Source organism: Larimichthys crocea, chromosome XIX (genome assembly GCF_000972845.2).
Source record: "Larimichthys crocea isolate SSNF chromosome XIX, L_crocea_2.0, whole genome shotgun sequence".
NCBI classification, from domain to species: Eukaryota; Metazoa; Chordata; class Actinopteri; family Sciaenidae; genus Larimichthys; species Larimichthys crocea.
Genome location: NC_040029.1, coordinates 1,605,346 through 1,628,894, shown reverse-complemented (window position 1 = coordinate 1,628,894; position 23,549 = coordinate 1,605,346). Strand labels below are relative to the sequence as shown.

The 23,549-nt window shown below is 44.4% G+C and overlaps 1 protein-coding gene across 5 annotated transcripts in view; it reads left to right on the top strand.

Annotated features, from left to right (window-relative positions):
* Positions 1–11,900, top strand: part of LOC104926394 (fidgetin) — a 46,095-nt gene extending 34,195 nt beyond the window's left edge. For 3 of the 5 annotated variants that reach the window (XM_027291814.1, XM_027291813.1, XM_019257439.2), the window contains one exon: positions 7,667–11,900. In XM_027291814.1, the coding sequence (XP_027147615.1) occupies positions 7,667–9,939 (2,273 nt within the window). In that variant the 3' untranslated portion in view covers positions 9,940–11,900. Of the gene's footprint in view, positions 1–6,076; positions 6,578–6,722; positions 6,890–7,666 lie in introns of those variants that run through there. The other 2 variants (XM_010740241.3, XM_019257440.2) reach the window with 2 other exon arrangements.
* The last annotated feature ends 11,649 nt before the right edge of the window (positions 11,901–23,549 follow it).

Here is a 23,549-nt window from a genome sequence, read left to right as displayed (position 1 = left end):
GAAAAAATATGATTTGAATAAAGTCACTCAGTTTAATAATGCCTGAATAAGTAGAAGTTGAAATGTTATTAATGTCAACAGTTTGTTAATGCTTATAATGCAGCTAACTTGATAATCACATTAGTGACTTATGACCCCTTCATAAAGCATGCCTTATTGAGGGTTTAGACGTTGTTACTGTTGGCTTCATGAAGTTGTTTATTAATGCTCCACAGGTCTGTAATAATCCATTAATAAGAGCTGCAGTTTATCCTATTTAAATATTATTCACAGGTTTGTCTTGATTTAATTCAATGAAAAATGAAACATGAAGTCAGTGATCACACTTCACTTACCGCGAGACAGATGTGTCCTTCAGCCACGTGTGTGTATGTGTGTGTGTGTGTGTGTGTGTGTGTGTGTTCTCCTGGCACGGTGGCACTGTGAGTCCTTACAGATGTTTTGTTCAGCAGATAAAAAAAAAAAAAGAAAAAATGTGTTTGCCTCAGCGGGCCTGATGTTTCTATGCGTGTTTGTGTGTCCTGCATGTGTCTGCCTTCCTTCTTTGCTTGTGTGACCACGCTTGAGTGTGTGTGTGTGTGTGCAGGCCTGTCTTTGAGAAAAAGGAACCCCGCATCGAGCCGGGTGATTAGGCACGCTGCGCTAGTCACAGGAAATGGAGTAGCTGACGGACAGGCCGAGTGCATTATAGATGAATGCCATGCGTTAGCGGCTCCGAGCCCCCGCCGAATATCTCTCAATTTCCTCTCTGAATGACAAAAGAAGCCACGCACAATTTCCTTGATCCGGAGCATTTGTTTAACTGCGCCCTACCCATTTAACCCACCCATTCAATAGTCTGTCTAGTAAAAGGAAATTTAGACAGTGTCAATTTATACAGCTCTGAGGAAGATCTGATACTGGCAGGCAGGGGCGACGATGATACGCCTCTGGAATTTAGTGAGAGAGATTTACGGCGGTTTAGTCTGATTCCTCCTGCGAGCTAAATTTAGAGTCATCATTAAATATACCCTAATATTTTTTTGATTTTTTAAAGCTTCATCACTCTCATCCAACAAAGACGACGGTTTCAAAAGTTTAATGGTCGAAAGCCGCTCGGGGGAAACTTATCACGGGGTCAGAGATCGCGGATTACAATGAATATTTTGATTTTTTTTTTTTTAAAGATGCCGTCATTTGTCAAATATCCTTATGCCGCGGATCGGAGCTGTCATCTTTACAGCGCTCGCCCCCCCTCTCCCATCCCCTCGCCCCTTTACTGTCTTTGAGTTAGTGACAGCTCATCTCTTGCCGGTCACTGCTCGCCGTCTAGACTTTGAACTCGTTTCTGTTTACTCCCTCGTCTGTTGTTGTTGTTGTTGTTGTTGTTGTTTGTTGCCTTTGCGACAGACTAGTCGTTGTAAGCGGTAAAGCCTGCGGGGCTGAGCTCGGATAGCCCGCCTTCAAAGACGACGGGATTCGGAAGCTTGTTGGTTATTTTCAGAAGGAGAAGTCGACCCGGGGAACAGTTTTGTTGTCTGTCAGCGGGGACGGGAGAGAAAATTTAGTTGTTCTCTTAACACACATTTGTCTTTTTTAAATTCATTTTGTGTGACACATTGTGTGTTGAAGCTTTTTGTCTCTTCACAGGAGAAGATGAATTCACCAACGCAGGGTTTTGATTGCTGCGTGTGTGTGTGTGTGTGTGTGACACCAGCTCATGACTAATTTCATAATTAATTGCCTTTTGGAGGACCTAATCACATTATTTGACTCTCTACTGTAGGTTGTGTGCCAATACAGCGTAGCCCGTGGCTTAGTCACAGTGTGCTGGACTCATTAACAAGGTGGTCCGGAGGTTGTCAAACACACACACACACACACACACGCTCATAAAACAATAGCTACATACGCAGCACATCCTTTTTAAAAAAAATTTTGGGGTGCTCCTACATGCAGCGATTTAGAGGTTAAAAGATGCCCTCTGGTGTATTTGATAAGGATTTGAATAACTGGCTGCTTAGATTTCCCCGGTGGTGTGTGAAAACAGGTCTCTCCTGATGAAGTTATCGCTTGTCATGCAGCTCCTCCTCCTCCCACACTCAACCCGCAGACAGATTTCTATAAAAAATATGACATGATAGTTTGTTTTTTAGAGGTCTCCGGCGCTCGCTCGTGTGTTTGTATGTGCTGGCATGTTGGTGTTGACGTGTGCCGGCATCTCTTTTTTCCACACATACACACACATGGCTTAATTATGACGTTACCAAAATGGGCAGTTTGCTCTGACACCCCGCTTGCAGAATCACACAGCGGACAGACTTAAAAGAGCTCATTAGCTCTCTCTAAAGAGCTGTTTACTGCACATACACACACACACACACACACACACACTCGGTAATAGGCAGCTCTGTTGATGCAGATGGACGCCGAGTGTAATGAGAATGATTAGGCTTCTGTATGTGGAGGCTGGAGGAGGGAGGAAGAAGGGAGGGAAGGGAGAGAGGAGGGGGGAAAAAAAAGCGCTGGCAGACTTGATGCTTCAGAAGGTGGAGAAGATTTCTGTTGGATGTTGTTTCAGCTGAGTGCACGATCTCTCTCTCTCTCTCTCTCTCTGCAACACAAACACACATCCCTCTTTGCTTTTTAACTCAAACACGTTGCTGCATGTGTCCGTCCAAAATGCTTTGCAAATCTCCCTCAGGCCTTAACAAAAAAAAAAAAAGAAACCCTTGAAAGATTGTGGAGGAAATCAAATAAGTGGATATGCTGCAAGGCTCGCAACTCCGTCGAGGTGCTATAATCAGAAAATAAAAGAAGGAATGAATGGCTACTCTTTCGGAACATTTGGATTTTAACTGCATGGACTAAACACGTAACCCTGATGAGGGCCAAAACATTAATTTCAACAGTACAGCTCAGGCAAATTGGGCTCCTCAAGTATCAGAATTCTTTTCATATTTGAAATATGTTTTTTTTTTCTTCTCTCCCCCCCGCTTTGACAATGAATTCAAGGGCTTTTCACCGACTCTCAATGTCTTTCAAAGTGAGTAAAGGAGTGTAGTAAGTCAGACTACCTTGAATGTTTTTCCTAGTTGACCCCCCCCCCCCCCCCCCCCGCTCATCCTGCACCACCACATTAAGTGACTTTGCTTCGCTCATTGCCCTTGGTTTACATCACGTTGAATTAGAGGGTACACACTGAATGATTCCAAAGTCAATCCTCCTCCATCGCTTTCATATGTTTTGGAGAAGGAGCAACGGGTTCAAAGCGCTCAGTTCAAAGCATCTGTCCTCATTTGAATAACGTAGAGTAATCGCTATTACCTTATTTAAATAGTGCAAGTTATCATTTGGCCTTCATTTGCATTGCTGGGGTAATCACTGCGTCTCTGCATTAACCTCATTATAGAAGAGATGAAAGCCCTGATGGAGCCTGACACACTCTTTTATATATGTTATCTTTATTAATGACGGAATTAGAAAGATTCATGTTTCTTTAAATGGAGGACATATCGGAGTTTGATGGAGCGTCAGAAGAGTGTGCGCTTGTTTTATTTTGTTCTTCTCCCTCCAGAACTTCCTTCATTCTCCATCCCAGCTCCCGGAAAGTCAAACCACAGTGCTGACACTTTAAAATGAAGCCTAAACGGGCCGTATTCATCATGACGGTGCAAAGAATCCAGTCTCACTTGTTTGCCGCCAAGTGCAGCTGTTTGTTCTCACTTTGTGTGAAATCAACCGATATTTGTCTTGAAACAAGCGTAACGCTGGTTTCGAAGTTCTCGCCTTGATTGCAAGTCAGTGAGGACGGCAGACAAAAATCCCCTCAGTGCATTGACAGACTTTTAAAAAATGTGGTCAGTCTTAGGCTACGTTTACACCAGTGGTTCTTAACCTTGTTGGAGGTACCGAACCCCACCAGTTTCATATGCTCATTCACCGAACCCTTCTTTAGTAAAAAATAAAATATGATTTTTTTTACTGGTGCACAAAATGAACCGTGCATTAACATCACCTTGTTCAAATAACAAAACCAACACAGTGCATGAACTCACAACAACTTACCTCAGTGTGACTTCTGCTGTTGCCTTTGAGAGACCAGTTCAGATATGCGTGGCTTCACCTTGGCAAGTGCCAGTCTCATGTCATTTTCACAGCAAAGTCTGTTCCTTTTCTTAGTTTTTATGTCCAGCATCCTCCAAAAACGATTGCTCACAAAGATATGTTGTAACAAATGGTATAAAAAATTCCAGGGCGGAGGCTCCACCGAACCCCTGAGACCGACTCACCGAACCCCTAGGGTTCGATCGAACCCAGGTTAAGAAGCACTGGTTTACACATAGCCGGGTATGTTGAGAAACGAATATTTCCCTCCCTCCGTTTTCCAAAATAACATCGTGCACATAGCATCGTTTTCAAAAAAGTTTTCGTCTACATCAACCCGCATAACCACGGCATCATAACTACGCCAAGCCTATGGCCGGCTGCTTCCATGATCATCGTCATAGCAAAAGGTAAACATTGGTCGCACTTTTGGCGCATCAGCTGCCTAAAACTCCGTTTATCTCAATTTACACGCAAACGCAAAACCGTAGTTTTCCAGAATCCCCACTTTAGCCGGAGTTTTTAGAAATATTCGTTTTCAGAGGCGAATTCACAGTTTGCGTGTAAAAGATAGGTACAAACGAAGGGAAATGTCTCAGTTTTTAATATACCCGTGTAAGTGTAAACGGGGCCTTGTACTACAGAAATAGTAACACTGAAGATTGAAGGGTGTTTCAAGTTAACTGTGCCTTTTTAGGACGATTATTTAGACTGATTGAGATTAAGCCAAAAAAAAAACTGGTGAATGTTTTACATGTTTTGAGTCAGTTTTCTGAAAATAAACTTGAACTTCATAGTTCACATTTCATATGTGTATTATCATATTTGTACTTTTACTGTTTATTTTGACTTAGGGTTTGCTCTTTTGATTCAGCTTTTGTAGTTGATGCAAACATAAAATGCCACGTCCATGTAAAATATACATTAGCGTCATATTTTTCATACAGATCCACTCTCTGTAGTGATGACTGCACATGACAACTTCACCTCATAAGTCTGTCAGGTCCGCATTATAAAAACAGGATTATGTTAGTTATGAGCCAAGGTCTTTACTCAACAATGGTGGTCAGTGGAGCCAGTTGTTGTTTCTGCAAACCTCCACGACTAGACACTGTGCATGATGGCCGGATGTGGCTTCAGAGCCGCGTGTCTTCCACTCTCTCCTAAGCTATATATAGATATCTTTTCTATTAATGCTGAAGAGTTAATAGAGATTCCATGTGCTCTGCCAAACCAGTGTTTTGCCTCTCTGGCTGCGGATCAAACACGTAGCTTGAGAACAGAATCCTGAGAACTTTAAAAGCCGTTAAAAATGTTTGATTTACTGTTCAACAGGTCAACAATGATATCATTTATTTATGAATCTTTTTTTGTTCATACCGTGTTTGGATTATATTATTAGTAGTATTAGAGGGATAACAAAATAAAAGCGTGCCTGCCAGTTACTGGATGAAAAACCTCCTCTTTTGGGTCCTTGTAATGTATTATTATTGATTTAATATTTAAAAAAAAGGCACGTAACAATAATGTATGCAAACTAGGCTGCTTGTGAAGGATTGCTGTGAAGCCTGTGTTTGGCCTAACGCCTCATTTTCTCTTATTTTGTCTAGTTTTCCCAGACTTGTAATTTTCTCCTTGAAATACTGCCCTTTCATAGCGCTGCTTCCTCTTAATATATTCTCAATATTAAAGGAGCCTCCCAGCTAATACAAAACTTTCCCCTCCCGCGCCTCAGCTCTTTGTCTGAGGCGTTCCCCGCTCGCTACACTGGGAGGGTGACAGGCTTGCCAGCCCCTGCTAGACTCCCCTCGGCTAAAATGTTGTAAATTAACACAATTAGCAGATCGCCATTCTGCTAATTAGCCACTGGCGTCTGCCGAGAGATGGCTAGAGAGGAGAATCAGAGAGGAAATAGGAGTCTGGGGATTCCCCCCTCCCTACACTGTGTTGTTACCAAACAAACACTGGGCCTCAGAAAAGAGAGCAAGGGAGTGTGAACGTCTATGTGTTTGTGCCTTTCTTTTTGTGTGTGTCTGTGTTTGCAGTAACATAAATGGATGGGAGGACGGGAAGATTTGCTCCTCCGTGAATGGATTTTATTGTGCCTGCCTGCCTGCTACTACTACTCGCACAAGCACGAAAACAACACACATAAACCAATTCTGAAGCAGCCACTGCTCACTAGACCCCCAACTGTGGATCCCTACACGCAAACCGCTGCCAGTCAATAAGTCGGAGGAAGCAGCCTAAATGACACCGATATTATCCTTTATTTGTGTGCGCTAAGTCAAATCAAACGGGGGGTTCAATCTGCCGCGCGGGCTGCTGTGATTGCGCCCCTCGTCCAGCCTTTGATAGCGCCACGGCTTTGATAGTGAGACAACGATGGAGTCGCCCGTGTGACTGTCAGTGTTTGCAGATGGCATTGGCTGGGATTAAAGGAAACAGTGGCTCTCCAGCCTCCCGAGGCAATAAAAGGGGGGAGAGCCAGGTGAGTGTGTCTGAGATGAGATGGGAGCAAGGGGACGGGGAGGAGGAGGAGGGGAGGGAGGCGAAGCGAGCCGCACACAGGGGGGAGTAAATAAGAGGAGGGCTGGCCGCGAAGAAAGAGCAGAGAGGGAATGAAAAGGAGAGATATATATCGAAATAGATGGGAGTGTGAATAAAAGGAGGAGGAGAGGAATAAAGAAGGAGCGGGCAGGAGGGGAGGTGGAAAATGGACGACAGAAAAAAAGCAAAGAGGAGAGGCTGGGAGGAAAGACAAGGCAGCAGGGAGGCATAAAGAAGAGAGGCAGACAGAAAGGTAAAGAGAACGCAGAGAGAAGGGGTCAAGGTGGAGCTGTGCAGACAGGAACTAAGCTTGAGACACAATGTGTTGTAATTCATTGCTCGCTACAGCTCCTGTGTGCGTGCCCGTGTGTTTGTCCGTCTGGGTCAGTGGATGTGAGTGTGTGTGTGTGTGTGTGTGTGTGTGTGTGCGCGTGCACGTCAGCACGCCTGAGTGCAGGCATAGATAGTTTTTTTTTTTTTTTTTTTTTAAACGCCTGTGTGTCTGAGCAGGGGTTTGTGTTTGTGCATGTGTGTGTGTGTGTGTGTGTTGGATGAAAGCACCACGAGCAGAGGGAGGGGTGGAGGTGTGTGTGTGTGTGTGTGTGTGTGTGTGTTGCTTTGTGGCACTCGGCGAGGCGCATTTTCAAACCCATCTCCAGCCACCTCAGATGAGCCGGGGATTATAGAGTGACCCTCAATGCCTCTGTCTTATTGGTCTGGCCGGGATGCATTAGGCTGCCGTAACCAGCCACCCCAGCATCCCTCTGAACTGCACTATACCTGCAGACACACTCTGTCCTCCTGATGATGTGTAGAAATTAACATTTCATGTGGAGCTGGACACAAAAACATAAAAAAAAATAATAATAAAGGATGCCTCGCCAAACAGGCCTCCAGATGAATGTCACCTTTTTAATTGACCACCTTCCATCCCAGCCAATTTGAGGTGTTGTCATTTTAATTATTGCTAAAAATGATTTTAGCATGTCCGTGTGTTCACATGTGCTGTCTGTGTCTCCATCTCTCTCAGGCTTAAAGATGCAGTGGACCCCCGAGCACAGCCAGTGGGCCGAACAGCATTTCGACATCTCCTCCACTACGCGCTCTCCAGCCCACAAGGCTGAGGCCTACAGGGCGGTACCCGGGCACCTGCAGCGCTCTGCGACCTACCAGTACGCCTGGGCCAATGACGACATCTCGGCCCTGACCGCCTCCAACCTGCTCAAGAAGTATGCCGAGAAGTATTCCGGCATCTTGGAGATGCCGGGGGCCTATTCTGAAGCTCCAGGGGTCCCGGGAGTGATGAACGGTCGGAAAGGTGAATCAGAGCCGTGGCAGGATGGTGTCTACCCCATGAGCTGCATCCCAGAGGGGGTTTCTGTCAGAAAGGGAGGGGTGGCAGCGGCGTCAGAGGTGGTGTCTGGCATGTGCAGCTCCCCGGGCTTGGCCTCCAGCACCCTGAGTGAGCCCAGCTACTCAAGCAGCAGCTGTGGGAGCCACACTGCCACCGCCCTCCACTCCTCCTCCATGCCCTCTCAGGAATACGGCCCTGCGTACAGCAGCTCCTACCTGCACAGTAGTTACAGTTCCCAGTCTACCCCCGCCCCAGCCCTTCCCTCCCCACTGCACAGCTCTGGGCTCCTGCAGCCGCCCCCTCCGCCGCCCTCCCACCCCACTTTAGTCCCAGCTTACAACGGAGGCTCCCCCAACTTGTCTAGTTATAATTACCCCCCAGCAGGCTACCCAGCTCAGAGCTCAGTTGGGCCAGGATACAGCCCTGGGGGAGCGCCCCCTCCTTCTTCATACCTCCCCTCAGGCATTGCTGCACCTACGCCCCTCCCCCCCTCATCTACCTTACCTGGATACCCATACCAGAGCCACAACCTGACCCCAATTGCTCCCACTCCTCTCAACAGTAGCTCCTCCAACTCACTGAAGAGGAAAGCCTTCTACATGACGGGCCAAGGAGAAATAGACTCCAGTTATGGTAACTTTGGCTATGGCCAGGCTCGGAGCTCGGCTGAGAGCCCCATGTACCGGATAGCGGACAGCAGCAGTGCAAACGGAGGCTCCAGCGGTGGTGGATTTGACAGAAGTGCTGAAAAGTCGTCTTTACCTTTTAATCCTCAGAAGCAGTCCACGATGTCCTCAGAGCAGCAGCAGAGGAAGTACAGCACCCAGGCATCAGGTGGGCCACTGACTCCACCAGCCTACGTCTCCTCTACCCTGGGGGGTTCCCGCTCTGCAGATTCCCTAGTCAGCTTCACCTCCCCTTCCCTCAGTGAGCAAGGTGCTGATGATCACCGTCTTCACCTTTCCCACTCAGCACCAGGGACTACCTCCTCCTCATCCACTTCCTCCTCCAGACCTGCCGAAGAGCAGCTTAAAACCAGTGACCCTCACCTCCTCGACATGGTTACCTCTGAAATCGTTCAGCAGGGGCCCCCAGTGGATTGGAGTGACATTGCAGGACTAGAACTGGCCAAGGCAACCCTGAAGGAGGAAGTCCTGTGGCCCATCCTACGCCCGGACATGTTCAGCAGTTTGGGACCTGCCCCACGTTGCGTGTTGCTGTTTGGCCCCAGGGGCAGTGGCAGGACGTTGCTGGGTCGCTGTCTGGCCAGCCAACTGGGCGCACCATTCCTCCAGCTCAGCGGCTCCACGTTGGCCACGAAGTGGCTGTCAGACGGAGAAAAAATTATTCGAGCGTCCTTCCTGGTGGCTCGCTGCCGGCAGCCTTCAGTACTGTTCATTAGTGAGGTGGACATGCTCCTGTCAGCCCACCTCAGTGAAGAAAGTCCCATCAACCGGCTGAAGGGGGAGCTCCTTGCCCAGTTGGACTCGCTTCTCATGGGCTCAGGAGAGGACGGAGGCAACCAAGTGTTGGTGGTTTGCTCCACAAGCAGACCCCAGGATATGGACGAAGGGCTGCGCAGGTACTTTGCTCGGAGGGTCCTCGTGCCCCTGCCGGATAGCACAGCCCGACACCAGATCGTGAACCAGCTCCTGGCTCAATCTCAGCACAAATACTGCTTGAGCGAGGAGGAGCTGGCGCTGCTGGTCCAGCGTACCGAGGGTTTCTCCGGACTGGACCTGGCCAGACTCTGCCAGGAGGCCCTCGTTGGTCTGTTACATGTCTCTGCACAGGGCATGGACATGACGGGTATGATGCCCAGGGGACAGGTCAGGCCCCTCACCTACCAGGACTTTGAGAGTGTCTTTTGTAAATTCCAAGCCAGTATATCGCAGAAAGAGATTGACACGTACACTGAGTGGAACAAAATGTTCGGCTGCAGCCAGTGAAATGATAGATTCCGCCCTTGAGAAATAGAGGCATCCACAATTCCTCCCCTCAGGGCAGAAGCAGTGTGCTGGAGGGAAAGGCACACAGAAGGCCAACACAAGCCCACTGAGTTCTCACAAGCAGGGTTTAGACGCACTGAGAGACCTGGTTTGATGAGACAACTGGCAGTTTTGCAGTTAATGAGCAAGAATTTTAATTTGAATGCTTGACACTCCAGAAATCCAGGCATTGTTTACACATTGCAAGCAAGTTGGCTTCAGAAGAGACGCCCCAGTGTCTGTGTATATATCTTTATGTTCTTGTTCTTGAGATTTAGTTGGCTATCCAAGTGCCTGAAGTGGTGCTTTCTGAGTTTCTTTCATTGTTTATTTGCCTCACAATCTACATCCATGGCATGAGCTGATGATTATTAAGAGCTTTAAAACTTCAGCGGCGAGTCTGAAAAACAGAGATTGACACTCGCCATCGGCGATGGTCAATCATTCTTTATTGTCTTGCTGAGAGCAGTAATCCATCGGGGCGACAGTAATCTGGGCCCTGACTCACACTCATCTCTTCTGATCCCGTGTCTGCAAAACAAACAAACGTAACAAACAAAACTCAGGAAAGCGTTTGTGAATTGTACAGTACCTCAAGATATTTTGACGAAAAAGCACTAAGATCTGACCTGGAGAATCCCGAGGCAGTTTGGCAGTTTAGCGAAGCAGTGTTAGGTGTACCTCAACTAGCTGGGATAAATAGCAAAGAGGTGACAATGAATGTACTAGATATGTTCTGGAATGATGGAACATAATCAATAGTGAGAGTAAAAACATTATTTCTTTTTCTTTTTCCTCACAGCAGGTGCTTTGAGTACCTGTTTCTACTTGACCAATCCTGAAGCTTATTTCCATTGCTCTTAAAAAAAAATTTCAAACCGTGTTGCCCAGCTTTGTCGTTTGGGGGTTTTAAGAGACGGGGCAGGAGTCGGGGTGGTGGGAGTTGTATATTTATTAAAAACAACCATAATCAACATTGTTTATATTATGTGATCTAGGCTATATGGTTAGGCTGCATGGAGGCTCCATCAGTTTGTCAGCTAAACTTCTGCGCAAAAAAAAAAAGTCAGCTCATTTTTTTTAATGTATTCTCTGACGTAAAGATGCTAAAAACACCTCCAAAAATGTTTTAAAGGAAACGTTTCGACATTTTGGCAATTACGCCGCCAGTTAGCTTAGCTTAGCTTAGCTTAGCATAGCATGGCAGCTAACTCGGCTGCCACAACAAAAATTGTTTTTATGTTTTGTTTGTTTCAAACAACAATCTGTGGTTTAATGCGATGCTAAGCTAACGGGCTGTAGCCTTATATTGAACGGACCAATATGAGAGTGGTGTCAATCTAACTCTCAAAATCGTATTTTCCCAAAATGTCAAGCTGTTCTTTTAAATCACAGCGATATCAAAGACAATTTATTGTATCTCTTTGTGTGGGTCTTGAATTAAATGTTGGACTTAAATGTCATTTGGTCTAGTTTGGTTTCAGCCAGAAATGCTGTATTGGATAAGTAAGCAGCTCGTCTGTTTAGGGACCATGTTTTACGAACAGTGAACGAGGATCAAGGGGGATAATTCCAGACGTCTTTCTAAGTTTTTCAGTTGGATTTGATAGATTTCACTTGAACTTGATTTTTTGCAAAGTTGCCTTGTCACTCACGCTGTTCAGCTGCATTTGAACTGGATTAGCTGTAGAATGGGATGTCATTTAAATCAGGCGAGGTCAACCGTCCATACATATATGTGTATAATTTAGAAAATCAAGAGTAAATTACTATTTTTGCCAGAGGTCAGAAGTCATTTGATAATAACAATTCTGACTGGTTGACATCTCTGTAATGCAGTTAGTATTATGATTAGTCCTGTCCAACCAGCAGACACATACAATTTATTTAAGTTACAATTAAAATTGATTTTAATGAAAGATGTATCCCCCCCCCCCCCAGACTAACTAATCCAATTCAAACCCATTTTTTTTCTCATCTGTAATCGCATTGTCGGTTTTATTTTTCACTATATTCACACAGGTTCATCCTTCAGTTGATGGAAAAGCTTTGTAACACGAGCGAGGAATTTTGGCACTAGTCTTAAAAAGTCCTACCCGAGAGTCATCTGTCGCCCATTGTATTGGAATGTATCTTTGTCTCTTCTTTGTCACCGTGTAAGACGCCGTCCTTGAGCTCTGCTGTTGTGATATGGGGGGGTAACTTAAGGTAGTTTATTGTACGTGCACTAAAGCATTTTGTGTGTGATATTGTTTAAATGTACCGATGCCACTGGCAGCGCTTGATTTGTTTTGTTTTGTCTGATATTTATCCTGAAGGAGGTTTTCATTTGATCACTTTTACACTTTTTATTGTACATCTTTTTTTTCTTCTTTTTTTTTTTAGAATATCAGTGTTGAAAAATAGGAGCTACATACTGTACATGCAGGCCCACACTGTGTTGCTATCTCTGGTCTAGGTGCAGCACCTGAAGTGGGTGGGTGGGTGGGCATGGAGGGGTGGGGTGGGTTGGGATCGGGCGGTGGTGGTGGTGGGGGGGGGGTTTCTGCTGAGCGTCAGCAAAATTGACGGAAAGGAAAGACAAGCCAGGCAGTGTGGCGGCGGCAGCACAAGAGGGGAAGGCAATGTGGTCCGTCAGAAAACCACCCTCAAAACAATCTGTACCAGAATTCCTTCTGTCAGCAAATCCTCTGGAGAGAGAGTCCCTTTAGACAGAAAAACCTACTAATGCACTTCAGAGCACACATCAACAGCACAGGCGTTTTCTCTCTCCACACACAGCCCAAGAACAAATGACTTGAAACACGTCGGTCAACGCTACGCTTGTTTGTTACGTGTTCTGTGGTCCTTCTTTTGTGTCTTGACCTTTTTCTACATGGTGTTTAAATCTAGCTTTTTTTTTTTTTCCCCCTTTTTTTTTTTTTTTTTTGGGAACACCTTTCTTTGAACAGACGCTAAAGTTCTTCTTTAAAGCATTTCTACCTCATGGCTACAAAAAACACACACGTGGTATTTGATTTACGTCTTTCCAAATGTCAGACATTTGTGAAAAATGCATTGAAAATGAAAAAAAAAAAAAAAAGAAGAAGAGGAAGAAGAAGAAGAAATGGAGAGAATAACACCATGAAGTTTTGCGCAGTCTACCTCAGATGACTGTACTTAAAACATTTAGCTGATGGTGCAACCGCAGGCTGCAGCATAGCCTAGTGTGTGTACGTGTGTGTGTGTGTGTGTGCGTGCGCGTCTGTCACTGTGTGTCAGATTGGAGCTATAGGCTAAAAAAAAAAAAAAAGCGCGCGCACACGCACACACCTGATAACGCTGACGTCAAAAACACACTCACAAGCGATTTGTGAGAAAGGAACAGCCCGGGGTCGACCTGAAGGCGACCTGGAAATGTATAATCCAATACATTTGCTTTAATCTTTTGTGAACTACTGTGGTTGTGCGCGTGTGAATGTGTATATACGTGGGCACACTCCTCTTTTTTTTATTTAGTGTGTTGAATTTTATAAATTGTTAGTATATATAACACACTTGCACAACTTTAAAACCAGAGTGTAACGTGTTTCTGTTGTACATACCTATACATACAATACAAAATGCACCACTTGTTTATATGTGTGAATATGTTGCCATACTTGCAGTCAACTTAAATGTATTTTCATGTAATCTTAGGTACAAGCAGCAACAAACGATTCATTAAAGACATTTTCTTGGGAGATTATATCTTGTATATCTTGTTTTTTTTTTTGGTGTGTGTGTGTTGCCGGTCACATTAAAGCGCTGAGGGATGGATAAAACATTTCCAAAAAAAAAAAAAAGATTAATAACGGAATTTATTTAACGGTAAAAATGGGAAAATATATGTATTGTCCTGCCAAAAAATAGCCCAGCTGAAAAATCGCCTTAATGAGCCTTGAGTTAGTCACCCTTGTGTGCAATTATAAAATCATCCGTGTTGCGCGGGAAGCCGGCGCTGTCGCTTCTCTCATTAAAATGTAACAATTCATTTCTCTTGCTGTGGTACGAGTGGCAAGACCAAAACATTAAAGCATTAATTATCTTTCTCCATCGCAAAGAATTTGGGTTACGTGAGTACTCTTAATGAAAATGATGTGCATTTGCCCACTACATTTCCAAGGTATCATTATATAGCTGCCGGTGAGGTGTGGGAAGCTGCTGTATAGCCTCTATAATTATCTGTGAACACTCAAACGCTTCACAAGAGGTTAGAGTGACCGAGGGCTGCTGTTTTCTTTATTTTTCCACTTTGAAACATGCTATAGCCATGATCAGAAATAATTTATGACACAAGTTTTTTTTTTTCTGTTTTCCTTGTCCATCACTTATAAAGCGTGTAAACGTCATGTTTTTTCCTTTCAGATTCTGAGCCTAGAAGACAAGACGGCGAGAAGAGACTTGATTATTTCGCTCACCTTTTTTTGCACTGAGCTTCATAAATACTGTAGCAGCAAGCTGGTCTGTAAATAACCTGTATTCACACAGCTGCAGTTGGTCTCGGCTCGACACAGCAGGGGGAGTGATACAGGAAATATTATCGACTAACTGACCTGCGAGTTTTTTTATCCAAATCACGGCGCAGCAGCCAGACATTCAAGGAAAGGCTTTTTTAGCTTTATTTGTAAAGGTTTGGATAGCACAGCGTCTGTGTGTGTATGTGTGTGTGACGAGCCCATGCATGTCTATGTGCAGCCTGAGGTTATCCGCCACAACACCATGCACTGTGTCCTCTTCACTTTAAAGGGGTCCTCCTTCCATAAGCTTTGCCTCGCACCTCTCGCGCGACAATTAAAATATGCTAAGTGATCATTTTCCTTAAGTAGTCTTAAATGTGCGATCCATTCAAATATGAGAGGAAATTGCCCACAGCTTGCAAAAAAAAAAAAAAAAAAAAAAAATAGAGGTGGTTGAACAGGGGGGTAAAGAAGGAATAAATTATGCAAATAACACAAAGGACTTTACCACTTGAAAGCCTAATTTTCCTATAATCAGCACACTGTCACCTAATATTTTTTTCCCCCACCTCTTATTAAAAGTGACTGTTCTTTTGCCGATCATCAGATGGCTCTATCTGTCACCGGTCTGTGAAATGACTGCAGCCTGCCAGACTAAATGCTAAAGCATTTTGCTGGAGCTTTTAGATGATGGTTACATTCCCACACAAGTAATTATGCGTCGGGAGAGTCCAGAAATAAGGTTTAATTATACAGTAATCGTCTGTGATGGACACTAGGAAGTGGTGAGTACCGCCAGACTGCAATCCATCAATGACAAACCTCTGGCCAGTTTTAATTCCTCCTCATTTGCATCCTAACCTCCACACCAAGTTGCGCAAACGCTGTTAAATGTTAATAGGACCTGTCTCGCCACTCAAAATGAATGCTTAAGCCATTTTTTAGTCACTTCTCCCCCCCCTCACTCTCGTTTCATCTCTTGTCCTCTCTTTATCTAGCCTACCTCCATAACCCACTCCCTTTCTTTTATTCCTTTCCAAAGCCGCCACCGCCGCCTTCACGCCATTCTCTCTCCTTTCCTGTCATCCCTCCTCCGATCTTTCACTCTGTGAGGCCCACCACCACCACCTCCTCTCCCCTTCCCTCCTCGCAGGCCTCACCACGAGGAGGGAGGGAGGGAGGAGAGCACGGAGCGGTCACTGATGCACTAATTGGGAGCAACACTTACAGTTTTATCTCCCCCCGCCACTAATAGCGGTCTGCGCTGAAGCAACTCACCTAAGGATGAGGAATGGATGGATGAGTTGGAGGTAGGAGGTGATGGCGGTGGTGGTGCTAGTGGTGGTGTTGCGGATAGGGGGGGGTGCTTGGTCGAGGCCTTGAATGAGAAATTCCTCCATGCGGACTGCAGCGCAGACTCAGTTTGAGATTGGGCCCTCAAGCCATCATGGTTAATCCATATCCCGCAGGACCTCGGACTCAATTCCCTGCTTCATTAATTGAAAACGATGGCCTTTTTTTTTTTTTTTTTTTTTTTGGGGGGGGAAAAAAAAAAGGGGGCTTTTTTGAAAAAAAAAAAGCATTTTGTCTGGTTTTGTTCCTGAAGTAGCTGCAATCTCATTATGCCTCTGTGCTGCATTTCAAAAAATGTGCTATCATCTTTGTCTTGATTGTCTCCCAGCGTCGGGAGAGATAAATACACACGCCGCTTTGCTGTGCTGATGCCAGGACTGTTTTTCAGTGAATCATTTGAAGTCTTATCAGCCTTTATGGAAATAAAGCCTTTGCCTAATAAACTGTTCCACCGGCTTTGGGAGAGTAGCACATAAACACCTTTTTTCTCCCGACAACGCCATCATTAGCGCATCTTGTTCAATGCTTTACACATAATTGGAATCAACATCTATTGTTCATGTTCTTGACCTTCCACTTGTTTTCCAGCAGACACTCAGAAACATTGTATTACTGCTGAGAGGGAATCTTAACTAGGCGAACACATGCTAAGTGCCTTTGCTTTGTTTTATCAGGGGCGCATTGCTTCACTTTGAATATAACTTGAAAACCCATACCACACCTAAAAATCCCAATGTGGATTCTAACGTGCAATTGAAATTAATCGCATTGTTTAGTTTCCATCACGTGTGGTTGATCTGTCCTTGCAGGACAACAGTATGGGAAATAGAACTATATTGTGCAGTACAATAGTCCATTAACAATATTCATAACTCCAACTATAGATCAAGAATTCAGCTGTTGTCGAAGAAGTTCTCGAATTCTTTACTCACAAAGATTAAATAATGTTCTTAAAGCATGCAACAATCAATATTTTATAATATTACATGACTACTTGTCTTGAAAGATGTCACCCTCAGATGAAATTCTGCAGTTCCCCTCAGCTCTACAGAGCATTTTAGCACCTTTCAGCTCATTGTTTTGGTGTCAGGTCCCTGTAGGTTTAATGTTTTGGTTCACGCTCACCGCTCCCAGTAGTGACTGTCTTTTTGGCGGTAGCTGTTTTGGAAATCCAACCGTATGCCTCCTGTCCAGCAACGAATGGCTAACACGGGACTCACACAGAAGGCGGAACGGCAGCGGAACGGCAGCGGAACGGCAGCCCGTCCTTTGCCCGGCGCCAACCCACACCGGACACAGATCAGCCACGGAACGGCAGCGGAGTGAGCCGGCCGTATTCACACGAGATCACGCGAGAATCCTGGACATACCCAAGACCCCGCAATAAACAGTGTATAAAAAAAACAACAACAACAAACAGCTGACTTTGCTTCTCCGACGTGGAGGAGATTATAAAAAGCATCTGTTGTGTCATAAATGATTGTGTGTTGTTCCACTTCAACAATTAGTCTCTCGTTGAGACCCTTTGATCGATCTTTGATCACCTGGTGCCACCGGTCATGACGTAACGTTGATGTGAAGTTGTAAAAAGCTACATGAACTGAGTATTGTGTTTTATTTTGAAAGGGGGCGGAAGTTTATTATGTTGATTCTGTGTTGGATTTCCTGTCTGGTGCGCAGTGCTCTGTTGAAATTTACGAGGTTTAGCCGTGGCTCGCGGAAAAAAATTGAAATCCTGCGGAAAGCTCTCATTGACTAGACTGGATTCTATTTGCTACGGTGACCGCGGCGGTGCCGTTCCGCTTCCGTTCCGCGTCCGGTGTGAGTTGGCCTTAAGCTTTCTCACACGGGACTCACACCGAACGCGGAACAGAAGCGGAACGGAAGCGGAACGGTACTTTGCCCGGTGTCAACTCACACCGGACGCGGATCAGCCGCGGAACGGCAGCGGAGCGAGCCGGCCGTATTCACGCGAGATCACGAGATCACGCGAGAATCCTGGACATACCCGAGACCCCGGGTATAAAAAAAACAACAACAACAAACAGCTGACTTTGCTTCTCCGACGTGGAGGAGATTATAAAAAGCATCTGTTGTGTCATAAATGATTGTGTGTTGTTCCACTTCAACAATTAGTCTCTCGTTGAGACCCTTTGATCGATCTTTGATCACCTGGTGCCACCGGTCATGACGTAACGTTGATGTGAAGTTGTAAAAAGCTACATGAACTGAGTATTGTGTTTTATTTTGAAAGGGGGCGGAAGTTTATTATGTTGATTCTGTGTTGGATTTCCTGTCTGGTGCGCAGTGCTCTGTTGAAATTTACGAGGTTTAGCCGCGGCTCGCGGAAAAAAATTGAAATCCTGCGGAAAGCTCTCATTGACTAGACTGGATTCTATTTGCTACGGTGACCGCGGCGGTGCCGTTCCGCTTCCGTTCCGCGTCCGGTGTGAGTTGGCCTTAAGTAGCAACTAGGTGGTGAACATAGCAGAGCACCGAGCGGATATTTTTCTCAGGAGTTGGTAGAAAAAAAGAGTGAATGTTACTTAGATTCATCACAAACATGACTACAAATCAATGCCAATGTTATACCGTATCCGCTGCAGGTGTAAATATGCAACATGTTGTGCAGAATTATCTATGTAAATGTTGTTTTACTACCTTTTCCCCACAAAGCAGCTGAAAAAAGTGATCATGCCTCATGCTGAAACGTCGCAGGCAGAATGTATTGATTTTTATTAGCGATTCATAATGTCTAAGTGGAATTATAATGTTGTAACTTGTCGTGGTGGCACTAGCCTTAACTACTTTATACACGGTTGGATGGTTCCATCAATAATAATGCATTAGATTTGACATTGTTGTCACATGTTTTTGCAAAAATCTAATAAATCTAGTATAGCTACATATTTTCTTGTGAACTAGTAGAAGTATAAAGTAGCGTGAAATGGTACTAAATGTGCTTTCCACCGCTGCAGTTCAGTGTTGGTGCTGCTGCTGCAGCAGCACAGGCATTGCCGTCGGAGCGTGACCTTTCAGGCAGCATTTCCAACATGCAATAACTTCAGAAGTCTTCTTTTTTAAAGGAGTAGGGCGGCGGGAATCCTCTGAATTAGAATAACGACCACTGTCCATCGGTGTGACTGAAACCGAAGCTGAGATCTCACAAAGCCGAGGACGAAGACGTCGTGCAGAAAAGCGAATTGCGCTTCATCCTTTTGCTGATGCACGGAGATCCCGTGCGCTTTTACAAGAACATTCCTCATGCAAATGTTGCTCTTGATTATGCTAATATATTATTATGTTAATGGTGTTCATCTTTAATAATGCATGATTCTGGCATATTGATAACGCATTGCATTTATTGTCATGCAAATCCGACGTTTGAAGCTTATTAATTGACACTTATCAGAAATTCTAAATCACAACAGGACAAATAATAATTCATGTGATTTTCTAATTAAACTGCCACATAATACTGCATCCATTCATTTAGGTCTTATCTAAAGGGTATCGCTCACTATTCGACATCAGAGATGTTTCTTTGGGTTTAACAGCTGGCTGTTATCGATGCTTCTCTTACGAAGCTGCTGTTCAGCCATCGTCGAGATTCAAAGGCGGCAAAAAAAAGAAGTAAATAAAAAAAATCAGATCCATTTGATCGCGCAGCCCCCTCGCTAACAGGGAGTCAGACGTGAGTCATCCTCACTCGATGCCCACCTCCCTCGGCGGGGGAAAAAAAAAAACTTAAAACAAGCCTTTCCGGCGTCACAGGAGGGTACCTTCAGAAACACTTGCTTTTTTTATTATTTTTTTTTTATTTTGTGTGTGCGTGTTGTCAGATTGCCGACGCTTGTGGAGTGTTCACAGGCACTCTGGGATGGGCTGTCGTGTTAGCGGTGAGTGGCAGACCGACCGACTGACAGCCAGCGAGGTTGTCTCTGGAGGATTCCTACTGAGGAGGTGTCGCTGAGTGAACTATCAGGGACTGTGATGTGCATTAGGCTGTGCAAGAGACCTCTACAAAGAGTTTTTTTTTGGTTTTTAAGTGGGTGGGGGTGTTTTTTTGTTGTTTTTTTGTGTGAGATTCATTAGCTGTCTACCTTTTTTTCTGATCATTACTCATCAAAGCCTTTCATCTCCGTCGACAGTGATGGACAGGTTGAAATAACTCAATTCCTGCCTCTCTGATTGATTTAAGAACAGCACATACTGTACCAACACCATCATCTGATCATCATCTGATTTTTTTTTTTCTCCCACCCTCTTACTGCAAAAGGAAAATCCCTCGCCGCTGAACTCGTTCTATTTTCTCCACCGGCGTATGGTGTTGGAGGTGTAGTTCCCTATGTGATTTTCTCTTCGGCTATAATGCCACATCGTGTATAACTGCCGATGGAGACATCCAATTAGTAGCCAGTCAGGCTGTGTTAGCTTAGTTAAGAACACACACACACACACACACTGCACGTGTCACAGATGTACAAACACACACACACCTACACACAGGGACGGATGCACGTGGAGAAAAAAAAAATGCACACAACCACTTGCTGTTTCCGCATGAGTACACTCACAGGAGATGGGGGGTCGTGGCGGCAGCAGCAGCAGAGGCGGCGGTGGTGGAGGTGGTGGTGGCTGTGATGGTGGAGGTGGTGGTAGTGGTGGTGGTGGTGGTGGTGGTGGTGGGGCGGGCAATCTCACCCAATCATGTGTGCTGGGAATGACTTCATTAGGAGGCCCTGTAGAAAGTCCGGTGCCTGGGAATTGCGTTTGCGCCGGGGATTGGAGGGAGGAATGAAGCAGAGGGAGAAGCTAGGGAATGAGTCCTGAATCCCTCTTTTATCTGGTGTGTGATGGAGAGATCCAAATCAACAGCTGTCAGTCAGGTGGGCCCCAGGGTGAAGGCCTGAGGCAGTGGGGGGAGGGCTGGGGATGTGGGCCGGGTTGGAAAGGGGAGATCTGGTGGAAGTCTGAGGGGGGTTGGGGTTGGCGAGGACAGGGCCTGACTGATGGGGTGAGTGTCAGCCTCGGTTCCTCCACAGGTTTATCACATCATCTGAGTAGTGATTTGCATCGTCAGAAATCAGAAGCACTTCCATAATTATTGTCTCATATTCATCACTTCCATTCATCATACATCTTTTGGCTTCAAAACCTCAGAGCTCCACAGGTATCCGAAGCGGCCGAGACATGTTTTGAGGCGGTTTTAAACACGCGTTTGCATTTGATTTGAACATTTAACGAGAAGTTAGTTTCAAACAAATGAACGGGCTTCTTGAAAAATTGAAAACACACGTTTTCGGGCAGAAAAAAACACAGCATTTGTCGAAATGATCGAACAGTACGGAGGGTGTGTAATCCAACTTTGGAACTGCCAATTAAACTTCACAAAGATCTAACTGTTTTTCCCAAAGATTTCATCCTTTCTGGAGCTGTGTCACCTCCGCCCACAATTTACTTGAACGTTCTGCAGCTGTGAGCAGCTCCTCCATTTTCCTTTGTGCACGGTGGCATTGTGGGAGAACAGTGCCAGACGACAGCACAATCAAAAATCAGCCGTACTTCATTTGTTTTGACTGTATTTTGTCATCTATCCAGCGCGAACGCAACACATGATAAAAAAGCTGTTTAGAATCAGCATGTATGGATTTGGGAGATGTTGATTGCGTCTGATTGGTCGTTCCTCCTCCTCTAAGCTCGCATGTGATTAATCATGTGATCATCAACAGTGAGGTAAGTCACTTTTAGACAACTTTATTCCTCAACTGGCTCTTTAAACACTTCATAGATCACTTGTTTTGTCGTGCTTTTAAGGAAATGTGTTGTCACAGTGCATAAATAAACAGATACACCACATGATCACATCCCATCTTCCTATCGACATCCCATATGCACAGTTACCAAGGTGATATGTTGAGTGATGCTATGCCAGAGGGGACAAACCTTGTGTTATCTTAGAAGTTTGATAAATACGGTCCCAGATCGTACTTTTCTAAGATAAAGACAGGCTTTAATGATCCCACGCCAGGGAATTCACTTGTCACAGCAGCTCGTGTACACAAGGCGGATAAGAAATACATGGAAGAAAGTCACGAAGTCATGCTGGTGTTAAAGAGTCTGGCTCCAAAGGGATTATTGGGAACATATACTCCCTACTAAATACATATACTTTGGAACCTTTGGCATCATTAAAGACTCAATGGGAGGGCGATTTGGGGCTTGAACTTCCTGAGAATATCTGGGAAAGGGCTTTAGATAGAATACATTCTTCTTCAATTTGCCTACGACATACGGTTATCCAGTTCAAAGTTATGCATCGCCTGCATTGGTCTAAAGTAAGACTAGCAAAATTCACTCCTAGTATTGATCCCATTTGTGATCAATGCAGGCAAACACCAGCCACCCTCTCACATATGTTTTGGTTTTGTTCAAAGCTAGACAATTTCTGGCAGTCAATATTTAAAACCTTTTCAGATGTTTTCCGAGTACCTATAGAACCTTCTGCCATTACTGCCATATTTGGAGTAACTCCTCACGACACTCACTTTGACCGCCAGGCGAAGAGTGTGATGGCTTTCGCATCTCGATGATATTGTTTGATATTGTTTAAGTGGAAGGAGAAACTCCCCCCAACCTATAAATGTGGATCAATGACCTTCTACACCACTTGGTATTAGAGAAGATTCATTACTCTACAAGGGATGTACTAAAAATTTTTACTCACATGGAAACCTTTTTAAGTTATATAGAAAACTGGATATCGTTAATATCGGTGTTAATATGACTGGTCCTGTATTGTGTATAATCTGCAACCCATAAGGACCGCTTCTTATAACATATTGAATTTTAACTTTAATTCATTACTTATTTATTTTACTTTTATTTTTTATTCTAATTATTTATTTATTATTTATTATATTTTTTCTTCATATATATATTTATATACATTTTTTTCAATATACATTTTTGTATATGTACTTTTGATATGTACAAGTGTCTGCTTATAAGTTCAATCGGTATTGAATTGTCAATTGGTACAGCAATATTGTTGCAGGGATGGGGCTCTGTTGGAGCGAGGGGGGGGTGATGTTTATATTTGTATTATTTCTGACCACTTTAAGTTCCTGTATCTATGTATCTTCTTGTATAAAAAGACTTGGAGTAAAAAAAAAGAGTCTGACAGCTGTTGGAATGAAGGACCTGTGGTTGCGCTCTTTCTTACATGGTGGGAGTAGAAGTTTGTATTTTGAAGGAGCTGTTGAAGTCATTCATGATGAGTTTTGACAAAAAATAATATATATATATAATTATATGTGATCTGACTGACTGTGCAACCAGTGCAGCTTTACAACGGTTAATAATTTCATCAGTAATAAATCAAAGTGATCAGTCACACAGCTGAGCGCGGTCAGTCATTTCAAGAAAAACAAGCCGCATTCATGCAGATCATGGCTTTGTTTATGTGTTCATTTGAGATATTTACCAGAAATAAATAAAAAAAAGAAATGAAATATTTGTATAGGAATACCTAACTCTGTCGTAGATCTGGTTTAACTTTTAACACTTTTTCCGGGAGAGATTTCACAGGCTATCTAACAGCCTATATTCCTCATTACTCCATAAAAGCAGGCTATTATGTAAATTGTATATTTCCGCTTGTGAAATCCCTGTAATAAACCCAAGCATCCCCTGACTACTGGCGACTTCTGCTTCAGAGATGAGGGGGAGTAGAGTAGA